At 40.5% G+C, this 19,280-nt stretch overlaps 1 protein-coding gene across 2 annotated transcripts in view; it reads right to left on the bottom strand.

Moving 5' to 3' along the window:
* Positions 1-19,280, bottom strand: part of macrod1 (mono-ADP ribosylhydrolase 1) — a 142,476-nt gene that overhangs the window by 58,323 nt on the left and 64,873 nt on the right. For both annotated transcript variants that reach the window (XM_063496297.1, XM_063496290.1), the window contains exon 4: positions 6,342-6,371. In XM_063496297.1, coding sequence (XP_063352367.1) covers positions 6,342-6,371 — 30 coding nt within the window. The remainder of the gene's footprint in view (positions 1-6,341; positions 6,372-19,280) is intronic.

Raw genomic sequence — 19,280 nt, 5'->3', positions numbered from 1 at the left:
CTAATGTTGAAAATAAAACTTTTCATGACTGCTGTCTTTAACTGATCTGAATATAGGACCCAGGGTAGATCAATGTGAATTTCATGACCTCCTGTATTTTTAGGGACTTGATGCGTTTGATTCTAACTACATTAACTTGTAACTTTTACAGCACTTGAACCTGAGTTACTCATGGCTCAGTCCCAATACAGAGTAACAATAGCATGGAAACATCCTTGCCACTAGGGGGTTCAAAAATAATAACCACTGTTTGCTCAGTGACTGCACTGAAATTTTTTGCTGTAAGAGACCAATTGCAAGTAGTTCTAGTAACCAACTTCCCCAGAGATTAGGCTTGTAACACCCTCAATTTCTGGCCAACCACTTTTGATCACGAGGCATTTGCACACATCTCCAATCTGATGCAGCCACTCTCAGACAGATTAGCAATTATTCCTTACCTTTGCCGCCTACTTTATAAACGCAGACAGACTGCCAACACCTCGAAATCAGTCTTAGTCAGTCTATGCTGAAGAGTACAACTTGTCTGTTATGTGTCTCTCTGCAGTAACACTGAGGCATTTCCAGGCCAGTCAAGATATACATCTTTTCAGCGTGTCCTGGGCCTGGCCCGGGGCGTCCTTCCAGTGGTACATGCCAGGAACACCCAGGAGGCGGCCAAGAGGCATCCCAATCAGATGCCCGAACCACCTCAACTGGCTCCTTTTGACATAGAGGAGTAATGGCGCTACTCTGAGCCTCTCTTGAATGACCAAACTTCTCATCTTCCCAATATTATTATTAATCTGGCTGAATTTACTGCAAACATTTTGGTCGTGATACTGTCTTCTCTAGTACAACTCTAGTACAAGGCAGGGATTTCAGACAACAACAATAATATTCCAGCAGTCTGAAGCCTCACTCTAATTGATTTATGTAATTTATATGTTTCCTTTGATTTCCTTTTGGTCTTTTATTGCATAGGAACTGGATTTTGTAAAGGCTGTTGTCTGTATTGTTTGTGCTTATGAATGTAAAAAAAAAAAATAAAGTCCCATCTGAACCAGAACAAATGAAAATCACTTTTCTTGGGAAGCAAAAAAAGTCAAACTGACATTGCCTTAATAAAAAATACCACCAATATCAGTTTTGTATAAGCCACTTAGACACAGAGTCATTTAAAACGAGCAATGAGTTTGGTGTCAAAGGATACTTATTGTTCGTACTCCACTGACTCTGTGCAAATGAAGCACGTGAACTACTCGACCATTAGTCTTAATTGGCTACACCTAATGCTACCAATAGACATCAACCGATTATAACACAATAACCAGGGAACACATTTATACCACTAGACACACAAAATCACACAAAACATGAAATATGCCAAATTAATTTTCATACAAAAACAAATCATGCAAAATTCATTATTTAGCCTTGATTATCATACTAAATATCACTTCACTGTTTTCTGCTATTGAAGCTTGGTCTTTTGGGGAATCAGAGATGGAGTGCACAAACAAAAAATAAATAAATAAATAAAAACAATGGAGACATGGAGAGACACTCGCGCACAGACAGAGAAAGACGAGACAGGAGACTGAAGAGCACAGTTGGACAAAAAGAAATGGCTTTGGAAGGGGATCAAGTGTAAAAAAGAAAAAAAAAAAGAAAAAAGGGTGTGTGGGTGAAAAGAGTGGGTGAGACTAAAAACAAAGAACGGAGAGATGAATGTTAAGCAGGGTTCCAGAGAGGAATAGATTAAAAGGATGCAATGCATGGATGAATACAGGAAGGATTGAAATTAGTGTTTTGGCTTCTTTACCCTGTTAAACAGGCGGCTGACCAGTTTAGGTGTTATCACATCTCCCTCGCAGGCTCTGTATTGACTGACTCTGGGGGAGAGAGGGAGGGGATGTAGGGGGACTGTGAAGTGATAATTGGCGATATGCTTACCTGGCGCGGAGCCTGCAACCTCCAGCAGGGCACAAAAACAAACACACACACTCGCACACACACACACATTCTCTGCTATTGTTCTGTGCCACGACAAGCTTTACCTCAAACCGCCCACCCTCAACAAACACATCCACACATAAGAAAACATACACTCACAGGTAGCTTGGCATAAGAGTAAAACCAATCCTGAAGTCTCTCCTATGGAATACTAATACGATTGCCCTTGCCAGCTGACCTCTTATAGGCCAAACAGGCTGTCTGTCAAACTAATGGGGCGGAACGCTGGCATATTGCTTTCCCACAATCCCTCAGCAGAGCCGGGACACTCATTTACTTCAGTCAGCTTGTTGCCAAGGCAACATTTAGGATGGTTCTGGTGGTGGATGGACGCACAAACACGCACGCTGCCTCTCCTACGATTCTGTATAGGCACCTGTGTATATGTGCAAACTTGAACTCACAAACAAATGCAGCGCAACCTGTTAAGTGTTACTACTGTGAACTCTTGCGCACACAGACACACACACACACACACACGCATATATGAGTGTTGCTAACAGCAGTGAAACAGATGAATTTATGTATGCAGCTGACAGCACTGTCTGCATGCAGAAGGTACACTAAGTGCTCTTTGTCTCTAGTCTCATCTCCATGCTCCAAAACTCTCTCCCTTCATTCACAATACATGCTCTCCTGTTCATTTGTTCTGAAAGCCAAGCAGACAAGCCTATTCTTCTCCGCCTGTATTTTTCTCCCCATCCAGACAAGGAGAAAGCAAAAAAAAAAACAAAAAGGGCTGCAGACACACAAGGACGAGAGCCGAGAGACTTCCAGTACTGGGTTTCAAACTCCATCGCTGTTCTTGAGGATTGATTACAGATGTCATCTCATGCATTTTCAGCCTGAATTTTTTAGCTGTGCAACATTTTTTTTCGTGTTTCCCCATCGAAATGAAAAAATGCAAGTGGATGAAATTTTAATTGGGACCGTGCTCATCTATTGTGCACTGTCTTAAAACCTAAACCAATCATAAGCCGGCAGTGTCTTTGTGGCTGGCTCACATCCTGTGCAATCTGTCCCTACAGACCCAGAGCAGGATCTCTGACAGCAACCGTCTGTGTGTCTGTAACTGTGTCTCTGTTTGATCAGTAACTTGTTATTATGAAACCGGAACATCACAGCAAGTGAGGGTTTTGAATGTATGATCACATGATTTGGTTTGACAAGTGCTTAAAGCCGAATTCCAGATCTTCATTTCTATCTTAATATTTTGCTCATAGACGATTTGTAACTTGAAAAGTGTTTTTTTGCTGGCTTCTGTGATCGCTCTGCATGTAACAGGAAAATTACCAACCAGGCAACCTGCGTCTGGGTTCACAAACTTCGTTTCATGGGTTTGCTTCTTGTGATACCAATTTTCTTTACTGCTTATTGTAATAGAAGTGTGGTGGGTGACCAAGGGGCAATCTCCAGAGCTGAAAAAGGAAGCCAGTGTGCCATGCAATACAAGTTGTTTTGAATGCTCAAATAGAGTAGAAGAGTGCTATATAATTTTAAAGCTATATAATCTTGTCACTACATCACGGCTCGTCTCTCCTACATCACCTAAATCCCCTTTTAAGGTCATTTATTGTATTGCATGCCCACTGTGTCGTCTTCACAGCTTGGTCACCATTCATACTGGCACTCAATGTTTCCTGGACTTGCGGCAGTCTCCTCCTGAACGACAGATGTCCCTACTCAAAAAAATCCTCTGCATCATCACTGATACAGGAGTGGAAAAAATTATAACAGGAAGCAAAGTGATACAGTGATTAAAGTCACTTTCGGTATATGCCGCTGTTCAAAAGGGCCATAACGGTGAGCATAAAGGTGTACAGTCCAGTCGGGAAACTTCACAGGTGTGCAGTTGAAATCAGAATGAAGGCAGAATGCTCATAGATAAGGAAATAAATTTCCCCCATGGAATGAAAATGCTCTGAAAATATAGTATCAAAGCTATAAAATTACTGTTGAGTGACAACACTGTTCACGAACTGCTGACTCATGTGTTAAACTGCACTTCAAACCCCATGGCTACCCTGCTAAATGAATAAGGACACTGTAGTTTTCATCCTTAAAGATTGTTTACAATGTCTTGAAATGCAGAAAACAGCTGTACGCTGTATCAGTGAAAGCTGATAACATCTTTTTGGAGGCCACATGCCAGTGAAAAAACACTTTAACGTGCCATACATCCCAAAGGTACGCACTGACATATGGTGACCTAGAAGAAGAACCTGTGTTGGCTCTAACAATTTTAACAGCATCCATTCAGAGATTAAACTGATATATGTTCATGTCTACATGAATAAATGTTTATACAAAGATAATGGTAACTGTCTGGCTGACTAAACCTCTATCATCTTGGCTTTCTGTTCCATTTAGAAAATCAATCAAAGCAGTGAAATGTTGAAATAGCAGATAAGCTCGGGAATAAATGAGCAACAGCAGCCAGTGGACATAAAAAAGGTTAATTTCCTGCCCTTGAGTTTGTTGTTGATGCACTGCATCAGCTCAGCACTCCTCCAGATTGAAGTGCGAAAAACAATGTCGACAGGTGTGCGTTTGATCTAACTGAATGACATTTACCCAGGTACCCTTGAGACTGAGAGGTAAAGAACCATAAAGACCTTTTGTTGCCTCACCTTTGATGGAAAAAACAACTCACTAAAGCTGAATGAATGAATGCATGGTTACTCAGTGCAGAGTGTGATCCTGGCAAATGTAGATGTATAGTAAATGATTTTTGTGTGTGTGTTTTTTCCCCACTCGGCCCTCCGCTTGCATCTGTCGATCCCAAGTGGCCGTCATCGCTCTCGTCTTTCTCGTCTTCTTTCTCTAAGCATCGTTTCCCTCCCTCTCTCTTGTTTGTTCCATTCTTCCTCTTGTCACTACCCTTACCTCTCTCTAATTAACACCTACTCTAGGCTCTATCTGCCTTAGCAAACCCCAAAGGACAGAGCTGAAAAGGGAGATGGAGACAGAAAAATACATACAATAAGAAATGAGGGAAATCAACTGAGCAAGGGGGGAAAAAATGGTGCAGAGTGGCACAGAAAGCAAGAATAGACAGATTCAGATGGTGGCTCTTAATGTTGGCTCGTTCAGCTGGTCGGTGGAAATGTTTACAATGAAAACAGCTGCTGTGGTTAAATTTAACTGAATAAAAACATTAACTAAACCACAGTGATCAACATAAACATGCTTTACATGGGCACTAATGCACCCAGTGTGACGCATTCACATGTTCGAGGGCTCTCTAGAAACCATCTGTCTTTGTAAAGCCATCAGAGACCTCAGGACAACATCAGACGACGCTGTAGATCTCGAGGTGCTTGACTGCATGTGTGTGTGTGCGTGTGTGTGTGTGTGTGGCGACAGGAAGAGTGTGCCATCCATTTTTGTGGCTTGAGCCTCAGCTGGTGTTTATCAGTTAAGGTGGAGCCCGTGTGTGTGTGTCGTGTATGTGTGCATATGGACACTCAGGACTTCAGTAGATCATTTCAGGCAAGCAGATGCACGGTTGTAAGCTGACATACGAATGCACATACACGCAAATATACAGACATGCAGGTGCACCACTTGATACTTCACCACAGAGACTGCAAAGAAAAAAGCTGCATGCAGACTAACATACAAATAGGAAGGTTAAAAACGGCAGTGTGAGCGAGCCGGGCTGAAAGGCTAAAGCTGTTTGGCCAAATGAAGACAAAGAAAACGACCACAGGCAAATGCACCAGCAACCAAATTTGCAAGCATTAACAAACACACACACACACAAGTTGAGTAAGGTGCGTGCGCACATGTTTTAGTGAATCTGGCTACTGCATTAGCAGTACAGATTTATTGCAAGTATCGATTACCCACGGACGTCAAACATCACACACTCGCAGCAAAGCACTGAGTCAACAATACACTGAAAAATGTTTATTTCCACAGCACTCCACACCCATAAATTACGAACTATTGACTTCACACCTGCAAACACATAAAAAGCACAGACACACACACAGACATACGCACACACCCTCACGAGCTGCATGCAAAAGCACCTTGAACACCTGCCACAACAAAGAGCTACCTGCTACCTTACACAAAGAAAAATATAGACAGACACCACACATGGGACATAAAACACTCGCAAACACGTACACCAACACACACGCACGCTCGCTCTTTTTGGCTCGTAAATTGCACTGCATCATCTGATTAAAAGAAGTGCGACAATTTTAAATTATTTGGTGTCCACAGACGACCATTTGCACCACAAAGCCGTGCCATTAATAACAGCTGAGGCCTGCAAGTATCTTGGCAGGCACACAAACATAGACGACCAAAGGATCAGACAGGTGGTAACTTACCTCCACCTCCACCGAGCAGAGTGTTGTTGGCTAAAAGAGAGACAAGAAAGAAGAAATGATTGTGAATATAACTGAAGCGTAATTAATAAGGCTTAAACTGTCACAGCAAGCAATAATTAAAAAGTCGGAGGACACAAAACTAATTAAATTAAACAAAAATGTCTGTAGTGTATATATGGTGAGAATGTCTTTTCAATTTATGGCTATGTATTTAGCCAGATAAACAGCTAAGTATTACACTTAGCTGTTAGATTTCTACTTTAAACTGAAAATAATATTTGAGGGTTGGACTCAAATAAGAACAAGAAGATGTCTTTTAATTTTTTGGACCATACCAACCTGTGATTGCTATTTGTTAAACTGAATAAATACCTGAACAGATCAATAACAAAAATACCCATGAGTTGCAGCCCTCATCACATCTAATATAAAATGTTACACAGGTCTCTGATGAATAGTGCAATCACTTTCTCATTACATCCAGGTGATATAAAACTCCAATTACTACAATGAGCAGATTTCATTTTTTCCCATTATGATTATTCAGTTATTTTAATTGTAAATCGATTACCCCTATATCTCAAACTGAAGCCCAAACAAACAATACATTTGATGGCACTTCATCCAACAGGAAGTAGTTTTAACACTTGCTTTCTCTGCCTTACCTCTGCATAACTTTTCACTATGATTTAAAACACCTCATCATTTAGGTTTTAGAACATATTCTGTGCACAAAGTACATTTCATGGAGACATTTCCTACTTTAGTGTCCAACTGGTCCTAATGAAAATGTACATTCACTACGCACTTCATTAGGAACAACTGATCAACTGCTCATTAATACAAATATCTAATTAGCCAATCACATGGCAGAAAATCAGTGCATTTAGGGCATGTAGATATGGTCAAGATAACCTTTTGAAGTTCAAACTGAGCATCAGAATAGGGAAGGAAGATGCAGTAGAGCATCTCTTAACATCAAACCTTGAAACAGATGAGCTACAGTAGCCACTTACAGTGGCTTGCAAAAGTATTCGGCCCCCTTGAACTTTCCCACATTTTGTCACATTACAGCCACAAACATGAATCAATTCTATTGGAATTCCACGTGAAAGACCAATACAAAGTGGTGTACACGTGAGAAGTGGAACGAAAATCATACATGATTCCAAACATTTTTTTAAAAATAAATAACTGAAAAGTGGGGTGTGCCAAGAACAGGAAACGGAGGGCACAGTTTGCACAGGCTCACCAAAGCTGGTCAAGAGAAGACAGAAAAAATGTTGCCTGATCTGATGAGTCAATATTTCTGCGCCAACATTCATATGGTAAGGTCAGAATTTGGTGTAAACATCGTTAAAGCACACCAGCAGTCCTGCCTTATATCAACGGTTCAGGTTGGTAGTAGGACTGTAATGGTGTTGGGGGAATTTTCATGTTTTGGGCCCCTTTTTACCATGTTCATTCCTTTACCACAGATCATCTGATGGCTACTTCCAGAAGATAACACACTATGTCACAAATCTCATATCACCAGATCTCAATTCAATAGAGCTTTCATTTGTGGTACAATGGGAGATTTGTATCATGGATGTGCAACTAACAAATCTGAAGCAATGCTGTGCATCTTTTTGGATCTATGTCATGACGAATAGGGCTGGGCCATATCATACCGTTCACGGTAATACCGGTATAATGTTGGGCAACGATAAGAAAATGAAATATCGCGATAGAATATGGGTAAAACGCGCATGCGCAGTGCCTTTGTTTTCATACACACATGGCGGAAAAAGCATGGCGGCGATGGAGAATGAGAAGGGCGAAAGCGGATCGTTGAATGAAACGGATGAATCAGAATTGGTTTGTAAAAATGCTGCAACTTCATTGGTGTGGAACTGGTTTAGCTTTCGTCCGTCAGATACACAACAAAGCACTATTTTTGGTAGAGCATGATAGTGGGCCGTCGTTATTACCATGTTTTTTGGAAAATACGGCACACTTAAAATCAATCCTTTGATTTTTCTGAAAATCGACAGTGCCCCTTATAATCCCGTGTGCCTTATGTATGAATTCTGGTTGTGTTTACTGACCTCGAAACAATTTTATGTGGTACACGGAGCTCGAAAATCTGTCAAATGTTTTAGTACGACTTTGCTACGCTACGAAGCCGCACCGCTTGATGGATTGTCGGAGCATTACGGCTATCGTAGGCAGGAGCTTCGCGGAGTGATACGTACTGTGCTTCAACATAATATTACCGTACTGTGTGTGTATACCCTCTTTTTAAGTTTTGTGGATATTATACATGGTTATGCTGAGGATATGTCGGCCAATTTCCACTGGAAATGCCTTTCGGTTAAACTGTCAGCAAGGAATTTGCATTTGCACGGTTAAATTTTTATAAAACTGTAACGCACATAAAAAACAGCTGCTTGTTTAAGTGAAAATACATTGATGGGGTTTTTTGCACTAATAAAGTTGTGGAGTTGTAAAGTATTTTGTCTAGTGTCAATTATATCGTCAGTTATATCGTTATTGCAAATTTTCAAATGTATATCGTGATAAATATTTTTGGTCATATCGCCCTGCTATAATGACAAATGAAGGCAGGTCTGAAGGAAAAACAAGGTTCAAGCCAGTTCTAGCAACTTGTATCTAATAAAGAGGGTGATGAGTGTATATTGACGCAGGAGAGCCTTTTCTTCAATAATCCTGCCTAAATGCTGTTTGTTTCAAGAGGTGCAACTGTTCCTTTAAAAGCAAACTGTCTCCATTTCCTGCTTGTGGACCACTGGTTCAGTTTTCATTCTACAAATTTGAAAATGGAAGAACTGGATATTTCAGTGCATTGAAGTGTACAGCACATCTTCATTCAAAGTGACAGTAAGACAGAGCTCACATAGTATCCATTTTCATTAGTACAATAATGACAATGCTATTAAGAAATGAAGAAATACCCTTTAAAGTAACACTGGAAACTTCAAAAACTGCAAATGAGTTACAGTTTGTGCATAAGTCTAACACCAAGTTGATACTACAACCAAAAAAGTTACAAAATAACACAAGCATGACTAGCTACATTGCTAACGTGTTGCACAAGTGCTTTGCTCACATTATAAACGGGCTTCTGTGTGCAAACAAGAGTCTTTGATCGGTTGATGCTTCACCTCACGAGTGGTGATCTGAACAACCTCACAGTCATCACAGTGAGTATCAAGCTTCAGTTTGAATTCATTCATTCAGCTACTTGTTCAACAGTAATTCTAATTTTAATTCCTAGTTCTATATTTAAATGAATCTTCATTTAGGTAAATATAGAAAAATAAGGGGGGTGGGGGGGGGGGGGGGGGGGGTGTTTTGACATTTGTCCTTCTGGGGAAAAAAAAAAAAAAAGGTTTATTGGTGTCAGCAATTCTTCACACGAGTGGCTCTCAGTTTGAGTCTTCAGGGCTTACAGTGCTGCTACTTTTTCCCAGCCAGTCAGTTAATTGCATCCACGTGGCATCGCAGGTGTAACTCGGTCCCTGATTAGACGGATAGAATGAGAACCAGCAGGCTCGGAGTCCCGTCAGCGAGGGCTGAGAAGCACAGCACAATATGAACGAGTAACTTCACGGCCCGCGAAGCTAATAAATAAACTCACGCTGAGGCTACAGTCCAAAGAATAATAAGCTACCCTGTGACAAAAAATAAACAGGTAATGTGGTTCAGTTTGTGTTTCACTTATGAAAAAGGAGACCATACAGCGACTTCCAACCTGGATAACAAGGAGGTGACTTTAACTTAAACAAAGTAAGAATATAATGAGCTCTTTTTACAGCAAGGTAAATGCTGAATAAATACTAGTATCTATGAGTGGCCAGTATGCTCCAAATCATTCCTTACTCGAATCAAGTCACTGCACATGCTTGTAAGTGTAAATTGCTGGCAGGGTGATAATGCTGGCTGTGGCTGCTTTTGACATATGTGATACCCAAGTGTTTTTCTCACCCGCATATCCATGAACGTGTGGACTCAGCAGTGTTAGCCTGAGGACATCTGCAGCGCTTCCAGGAAACCGTACCATAAACTCATACAAATCAAGTTTCTTCTTTTTTTCCCCTATGCTCATGCATCCTATTTTGGTTGCTGTGAACATGTTAGGATAATCTGATAAGCACATAATCGTTCTGCGAGGGACAGTTTCAAAGTTACGTATGAACACACAGGGGACAGCTCTCATTTTAGCTAATCCTTGCCAGGAGGCATTGTGCCAACTGGGTACGCACTGAGACTGTACATGAAGCAAGTTGGTTTTTAAGAGAGCGAGGAAGAGAAGCTAAATCCCACAGATGTCTTTCCTTCTCGAGGATTCTCTAGTCTTCACCGTTTTCACCATCCCCCATTGCCTCATTAATTGTAAATACCACTTAATTTCACCCTTTAAACACAGCACACTTCCCTGTATATGTCTCACTAAGATCTCCCAAAGTGACTATCTCTACTCTCTATCAAGCCTTCTTAGGAAAAAAAAGGAGTTTAATGTGACAGTGTGAAACTGTCTCAGGTGCACAGCTTGTCTAAGAGCTGATAGATCGAATGATGAACCTGAATGAAGCTCGTTCAGATGGAAAACCTCCGACAGATAAATCGTCTCCATTAAGTCACCCGTTCATCATGTGCTGATTAGCTGCAGGCTGTACATAAAGCTTATATCACACACTAGGTCTTGTTAGTACTCGTCTGTGTTGACTAACACGCCCCAGGCCATATGAAGCCAGGACTCCTGAGTGGTAAAAAGCTTCCTTTCTAAAGAAAAACAAATCTGCCTGAAGGAGACAGACTGCAGCTCTGACATGGAGAGCTGGACCAGAACTACAGTTATCAGTGTTTTACTGGTGCTGAAGTGAACTGGTGAGCCCGACTGTGACATCAGGATTTGCTGGAATAACTGATTTTGTTTAGCCACAGTGGAAACTTGTTACAGCACTTGTTTTAGGCTGATTTGGTGAACTTGTTAGCAAGACACAGAGCAGTTACCGAGCAAAGTAATCACCTATAATTTGTCTGTTTCCACCCTATTGAATCCAAGCCCAATATTTACTGACGTTACCTTTGTTTTGATCTCTAACCAGTCCTTGGTTAATTACCTAACTGTATAGCTGCTAAATGCTGTACTATCTTCACCAAAGGACAGCTGCATTGCAGATCTGCCAGCTGTAGCCAAAAGCAAAGAGACGACAACACTGCGGGTCAACAAAAACTTTTAAAGTGCAATGCAAAACAGCACAATGTTCCAGGTCAACTCCCAACCAGGTGTACCTTTTACTGCATCCCATTTCCTGCTGTCTTTCCCACATTTCCTGTTGGTTTCTGCTATAACAGCTATCTGCAGCGATCAAATAAAAGGCAAAATGAGCATCATTATGAGAGATTTGTTTCACACATTGTAATTTGATAAATTGAGGATATGAAAGCGTGATGATTTTACAGGCTTTAAAAATCGTCTTTCTGACTGTCTGACTTTAGTAATGGGTAAATTGGTTGCTAGGAAACTGACACTGACAGTTACGGGAACCAAACCCTATTACACCTAACTATAGATATTACTTTGTCTGCATCAAGTGTGGATACGATGATAAATATAGTTTAACAGCAAATAATAATCATGCACTGCAGAATGAGTGTGGAATACATATTACTGTGAAACTGAGTTTAAACAAGTATCCGGTCTGACATGTTGACCGCAATTTTTTTTAACTCTCCCATCACAGATTTTAAAAAACTATAATTCTGGACTAATCTGGCCAATAGCAAGCATTCATTTTAAATTGTTTTTCTGTTCTTATCCTTTACCTCTTTTGCTCCAGAGAACTTTAGCTGTTTAGCTTTCTGTCCTCCCAGAAAGCTAAACAGCTAAACAGCTGAGCCACTCAATAGGCCGGTGATACCTTCACTATAACGAGTAAAAACAAGTTTGAACTGGTAGGTGTTACCATGTGTCAATCTATAGAATCCAAAACACACCCAGTGTCATCAAAGAAGTGTAAATCTCATTGCTACTTCATCGCTAATGACTGCATTAGTAGCTGTAAAAACAAATTTAGAGTGTTTAGGCATGTCAAATGGGACCAGTTGTAACTTAACGATTTTTGGAAGCAAATTATTCACCTCCTCTCCTGCTACATGCCTTGGCTACATCAGTGTCAGGTAATGTCCAAACATTTCCATTAATCACAATAAGACACAGTAAACACAGAGAGTGATAATGAAATTCCGGCAGTCGAGAGAAACAATGCAACGATGACAACGTGTTTAATTACTCCATTACCCTCTGGAACCCTACGGCTGTTATTTGTGTGCACTAAGTCCTCTTTCTTTCTAAGGGAATGACACTAAAACCTGATGTTTTAGATTGCTGAGATTTGTGTCGGCTGCTCTATTAGAGCTGACAGAAATGTCTTACTCCCACATGATAATGTCTGTTTGAGAAATTTAAAAAAAAAAAAGTACTAATAAGATGGCAGTCACTACCATTTCAGATAGCAGCGAGTTATGTCCGTACAGGGAAAAGAGTAGGCTGGATGTGTATTTTTCTTTCAAGCACTTCTTTTTTTTTTTCCTTCCCCCTTCCTGATGCCGTCACTGTTCGTGTGTGAAGCTACAAGATGACAAAGACACACAAAAGCAGACAAAGACTTCTTGGAGAGAGATCGTGGGGGCAGGCTGATGCAGCCCAGAGGAAGCTGATGACCGGTATAAACACTGCTGCCTTCAGACATGAACAGACGACACTCTGTATGACCTAATTCACTTGAAGGATATTGAAAGTATAGCAGTGTTTTGTTTTTTTTAATTTAGCCTTTACTTCACTGCACCACCTGAAAAATACACTGAATACTTGTATGGGGCTGATTTCTTACCCTTCCTTCAAAGTTATAGCATACTTCTGTGCTTCAGTATCGGCTACAAAGCAGAATTTCCCAACATAGAGACTTTAGCGGGGCAGACTAGTCAGAGTGTAACTGGCAACTCATTTTAGCATATTTAAATACGTCCAAGAAAAAGGTTCCATCTGCAATCAGTCTACTATTGGAGAATCCCCTAGCTAGCCCAGCCTTCCCTGCCTTGTGTTTTCCTGACTGGCTGACTCGTTAGTCAGATCACTGACGTGGAGGTTTTCAATATCATTCAGCTCCAACGACAGTCTTTGACTGCAGCTGGCGACAGTAGCCCATGTTCTGCCTCAGAGATCCATTGCAAGCTGCAGGGACACTCTAATGAGAACCTGTGGCAGGTGGAAAAGTGGTTAAAGTGCTCAAGCTCACAGAGGCTTCAGAGCAGAACAAGGACTAACAGCTGCAGTCGGGAGTTCATCCGTGGATCAGGACACTCTGCTCAGTTAGGTCCATAAGTTTGTGGACAGTGGCATATTTTTCCTGAGTTTTCTCTCTGTAATCCACCACTGTGCGTTTTTAAATCACACAGTGAGATTCTGACTGAAGTGCAAGGAGTTTGACAAAAGTGTTGCACTCACTGCCACTGTCATATATCTCAATTTTCAGAGGTTCGAAAGTAACTGGGGTCAAAATTAATCTTTTTATTTTTATTATTTGGCCAAAAACCTGTGGACCTACCTGTATTTGTTAACGTTCTTGGCAAAATATTTGGAACAGCGCGCAGGAAAAGATGTGGGACAAAATATCAGTTCTGCAATATTACATATCACTTCATTTTGAGATACGTTTTCAGTACTCTGGCAAGCAATATGAAAACTTTTATTAAAAACACAGAGACAATGCTAAAAATGGATCCCACTACCAATTCCTTAAGGTGGTGCCTTTCAAAATAAAATGAGATTAACGTCAATGGAAGTTAACTAAGTTATAGTGAAGCATAAGAACTTCACAGGGGGGACGTGGTGGACAGCAGGGGAAAGCAAATTAGAGAGCACGTTAGATCAGACACATTAATCAAACACATTATTCCAACTGACTAATAATAATAATAATACATATACGCACACTGTGACACCACAGTGCAGGGAAAGTGCTATCTTATTCTTCAAGTATACAAGGATGGTGATTAATTATCTACACCGAGTATCACAGAATTGCTATTTTGTAGGTAATATATGACACGTGGGCAATGCATGGAGAGCTACTCTGTACCGACTGCCCAGGTAGCTGAAGATGTAAAATATGCACTCCAACATCCTATTTCCATTTTATTTTTGCCTTTCAAAGAAGGGGAGCCAAGTTCAAATTCAAATTCACCTTGTACCTTCCTGTCACAAATGCAAAAATGATTTTCATTTCATCTCACCATTTAAAAAAATATATCTCAACTTGTAATCTTTATTCATTGAATTATATAATTATTAAGATCATCTTACATGAAAAATGTATAAATGTATAAATCTTTGACACATTTTCAGTCATCCCATATAATCCTGTTATTCTCTGTGTAGATACATAGGTGCTTGAGTCTGAACCAGCCTCTGGTCTGATGCCTTTGTTTTCCCTTGTGGGGGGAACAAAGGCATCAAAGCAACCAAAATACCCATGTGCATGCACAATCACGCAGTTGCAGAGACGTGGACACACACACACACACGCTCACATACGTGGAAGCACACAGGCACACATACGCAGAAGGGTGCAGGAGGAAAAGGGGTTTGAACACCAAGACGTGCATGCGCATACACCACCCTTTCAAGCAGTCACAGATACACGCATATACAAATCCAGACAGTCAGTGTTTGGGTAACCATGGTGATGGCAAAGCCCAAAGGTTTGTTACTGAAACCTAGTTAATTAGAAGGAGTAAGGGCGAAAGAGAGAGAGAGAAAGAGAGAGAGTAATGTCGATACTCGAGGGAAAGTGTTTCGCCATCTGTTAAAACCCACATGTACCCTCTGCCCGGTCGTGTGTGGATACAGTGTAACTGTGTGTGCACGAGCTGGCCACAGTTGTTGCATGAGCAAACACAAACACACACACACACACACACAACTCTCTGCTCCTGTGGTGCTGAAAGCGCAGAGGCCAAGAGTTTCTTTTTCTTACTGGTATTAGATGACTAATTGGAAGAGCTAATGCTTAGCCGCCAAATAACGCGCGCTGGCATCTGCTGCAGAGACACACCAATTATCGTGCGGGAAAGGGATCAGGGTGATAAGTTATACAACTACATACAGAAGGAAAGAGACGGTTGGAGGGAGGGTTGACAGGGAGGGAGTGGAGAATGGGGTGGAGGAGGGGAGTGCGAGGTGTCAGGGGACAGAGGAAGGGCTCGGGGAGGAGGGGGGGGAGAGCGCGAGGGAGGGAGGGGATGATGGAGGTGAGTGAGTGAGAGAGACAGAGACAAAGTGAAAGAGACCTGAGGGTGGAGAAGGGAGACACAGGGCTAAATTTGCCGGGAACATAAAACAACAAGATGGAGTGTAGTTCTTCTTCTTTCTTGGGAGGTAAGTAATCAGAGAAAGGGGGAGAAAGAGGCCTGACTGATGCATCAGTGAAGGACAGGAGCTAAATGCCTTAAAACCTGGCCAGATAGAGAAGGCGGTGGTGAAAGAATTTGGCTGTAAGAGTGAGACTAAGGAGAGGCAATGGGCTCTCATTTTGTGTTTGGCTCACTGTGTTTAATCACCTGCGCGTGCATGGGTGTGTGTGAATGTTTCTCGCTCTCTGTGGGACTGTGTTAGAAGTCGGAGGTAATAATGATAATGATGAAAACAGGGTAACATTTACTTTGTAGCTCTGTGTTAAACCAGCTTTGCCAGTGTGTGTGTTTCCTTTAAATGGCCTTCCATCTTATTTTAGTTTTCTTTCTCCTTTCTCCCTGCTCTCTCTGGCTTCTCCCTCTTATTCCCCAGGCCCCAGTGCAACCTGTTTGTGTATTCCTCCCTCTCCCGCTTGCCTCTCTCTCTCCTACCCACTTGTCCTAAACACCATTATAGCGCTTTCAGTCATTTAATTTCTAGCCATCATTTATTTGGACCACTTGAGAATGTCAATCAGTTTGCTGCTGTTCCTGTGTCAGAAAAGGACAAAGCCTGAGCTACGTTGCAGGATAAATGCAGATTTGATTCTTTACCATCACCTTTTAAACCGAGGAAGACAAATTTAAAATAAAACAATCTGACCTTGTAATTAATAACATAAGAGGATTTGCCTTTAATGACAAACACTCCAACTGTTGTATTAAGTAATCGTTAATAATCAATTTTTTTAACTTGTCCTGCTCCACCCTGAGCATCAGTACAGGTGGACTATAACCTAAACTGAGTTAAACAAGTAATGCAAGCAAACTGGGTTAAAAGAAATAGTGTTATTGCGTTTCCTTTTCTTGCACCTGTGTTTATACTGCTTTATTGGCTTTCCTTGGCCTCTTGGCAAATCTTACTTACTAGAAATATGTTTTTAAGCTTCACAAAGTCTTGTTCCCACCTGTGTGTAACAAACACTTTACTCCAAAATGTGCATTTGTACGCACTGATGTAGTGTTAACATAGATTTATAAGTGAGGATCCCAACACTGCTAATTGCTTGTGCATTCTTACCAGAGTTCACACTTGCAGTGGCGATATGACATGAAGCAGCTGGTAACGTTAAATTAATGATAAGATGAAGCATGACAAGAGCAGGTTTCTCAGACTACTTGGAAACGGAGGAAGTTGACCAGAGTTCAACTTTATGCAAATGAGCAGTAATGCATTGGGGAAATGGCCAGCTGAAGGGTAGAAGTATTTAAGGGTACTTTACATTTTTTTGTCGTAAATCCTCCTCCGACTACAGTTACTATAACGGCTGGCAACAGCCCGCGTACTTCCTCAACAACTTTATAGTAGAAATTCAAATGCCTGCAATCAGTGAGGCAACATTAACAACAGGCGAAGATAAATGATGTAGAGAAAGCTCTTTTTTGCCTTTACCATAGAGAGTGCATTGCATACTTGGCAAAATATTTATATTTTATCATTCTAAAATGATTTTTGAATTAATTAAGAGAACATCTGTTGATCCAGTTTTGCTTTCTTGCTTCTGGTGAGACCGTGCAAGTAAATCATAAATTTGGGCTTTTTCCAGTTTGCACAAAGCCATTTTCCAGTTTACACAAAGCCATTTTACACTATTTTATACCATAAATGCTTAATTACTAAATTCAATATTTTATATTTTAATCTCTACTGAAGAGATGTAGCCTCTTACTGCAAAGTGAGGCCAATGTGGAAATGCCTTAAATATGATTTTTTTTTAATGGCCAGCAGGGGGCGATACTAGAGGTCTATGAAAAACTTCCCAACTCCTTATATATAACCTCAGCAAACACTTACGTGTTTCTCGTGTCATTCACTAGTGTCAAATCTTATGTAATACAGCACAATGTTATTTTTTATAAATTATGGTCCCCTTTAGATTAAAATTATTGCACAGTAGATAATACTGGCTCAAGGCTTTGTCTGACTTGACAGGCTGATATCATCTTTAGTAGTGCTCTCAGAAAATTACTGAGCTTGCCATCACTGTTATTAGCATGAACATACAGGGAACCCATTCTGAATATAACCAACATGCAAATGTGTCACGCAGGAGGCAATGCAAAGTCTGTACAATGAGACTGAGGGAAGCTTGAAGAAGAAGAGTGCTTTGTTTTGCTTTTTGTGGTCTAACTAGCAATCAGAGATGAGCATTTAAGTGTTGATTGGCCAAGCCAGTGCAGAATGACCACAATACTGCACAACAAACCAATAATTATCGGTGGAGAAATTGCACTGGTAAATATAGATAATATTCAGATTTTAAGTATTAAGCATTAAGCAGCTGCTAATGCAATTTTTATTATGCAGAGAGCAATTGTGAGCAATTTCATCAATCATGCTAAATCTACATATCAGTGAGCTGTGTATCATTTGTTTTGGTATAATCTGGGCCATTTTGTTTACCATTTGTGGCTACGATTTTTTTGTTTTTTTTTTAATATTTGAAGGGGAACATGCAGCTAATCCTTTAACCTACTTTTACTTAAGACAATAATTGCCTTAACGGGGGTGTTAAACAGATACCACGAGGGATAAATCCACCATAAATTACAGTAATTTACCACAGACACAGTAATAGTTCCTGCAGGAATAACTCAATTTTTTTTATTACGAATGCCATAAAACAAACAGAAAAAATAGTAAACTGATTGTAATAAGTTTCCTCTATTTAAGAACATTTTTCAACAAAAAATGGGAGGGAAAAAACACAATAAGAAACACCCTGATGTAGATCAATAAATCCAAGGGTAATCTTTGTAAACATAGCTGGATGAATTGAACTGAACTGTATTGTACTTCAGGTTCTCAAGTCAGGTTCAAGCTCCTTTATATGACAATATAAAACAGAATGAGAATGATAAATCAGTCAATATTACACTGTTGTATTAAGACATGTGGAAGAATATATAGAACATATAGAACTGGATTGCTAAATGTGGATGTTTCAAACATACACAATGCGTCTATCCACAAGTGGACTTACAATATTGTACACTTTCCTTTATCCTAATATTTTGCTTATACTACATGTGGAAACATAAATAAAACTGCATAAAATGTCAAATGTTAGCATTATTATAGTACCGGACTTAAATAGCTAAGCAATAATTATGCAGCATCACATCCCACTGCCTCATTTAGAGCACAAGCAGAAGGAATATATAAGTACGACCATTACTAGAGACTGCTACACTCCATAATTACAGTACACTTGACTTCATAAATTAGCATGTCACATGATGTAAGTCAGGGGTGTCGAACTCCAGGCCTCAAGGGCCGGTGTCCTGCAGGTTTTAGATATTACCCTGGGTCAACACACCTGAATCAAATGATTAGTTCATTACCAGGCATCTGGAGAACTTCAAGACATGTTGGGGAGGTAATTTAGCCATTTTAATCAGCTGTGTTTGATCAAG

The sequence above is a fragment of the Pelmatolapia mariae genome, linkage group LG2, assembly GCF_036321145.2.
Source record: "Pelmatolapia mariae isolate MD_Pm_ZW linkage group LG2, Pm_UMD_F_2, whole genome shotgun sequence".
Classification (NCBI taxonomy): Eukaryota; Metazoa; Chordata; class Actinopteri; order Cichliformes; family Cichlidae; genus Pelmatolapia; species Pelmatolapia mariae.
This window is presented reverse-complemented; position numbering and strand designations above follow the sequence as displayed.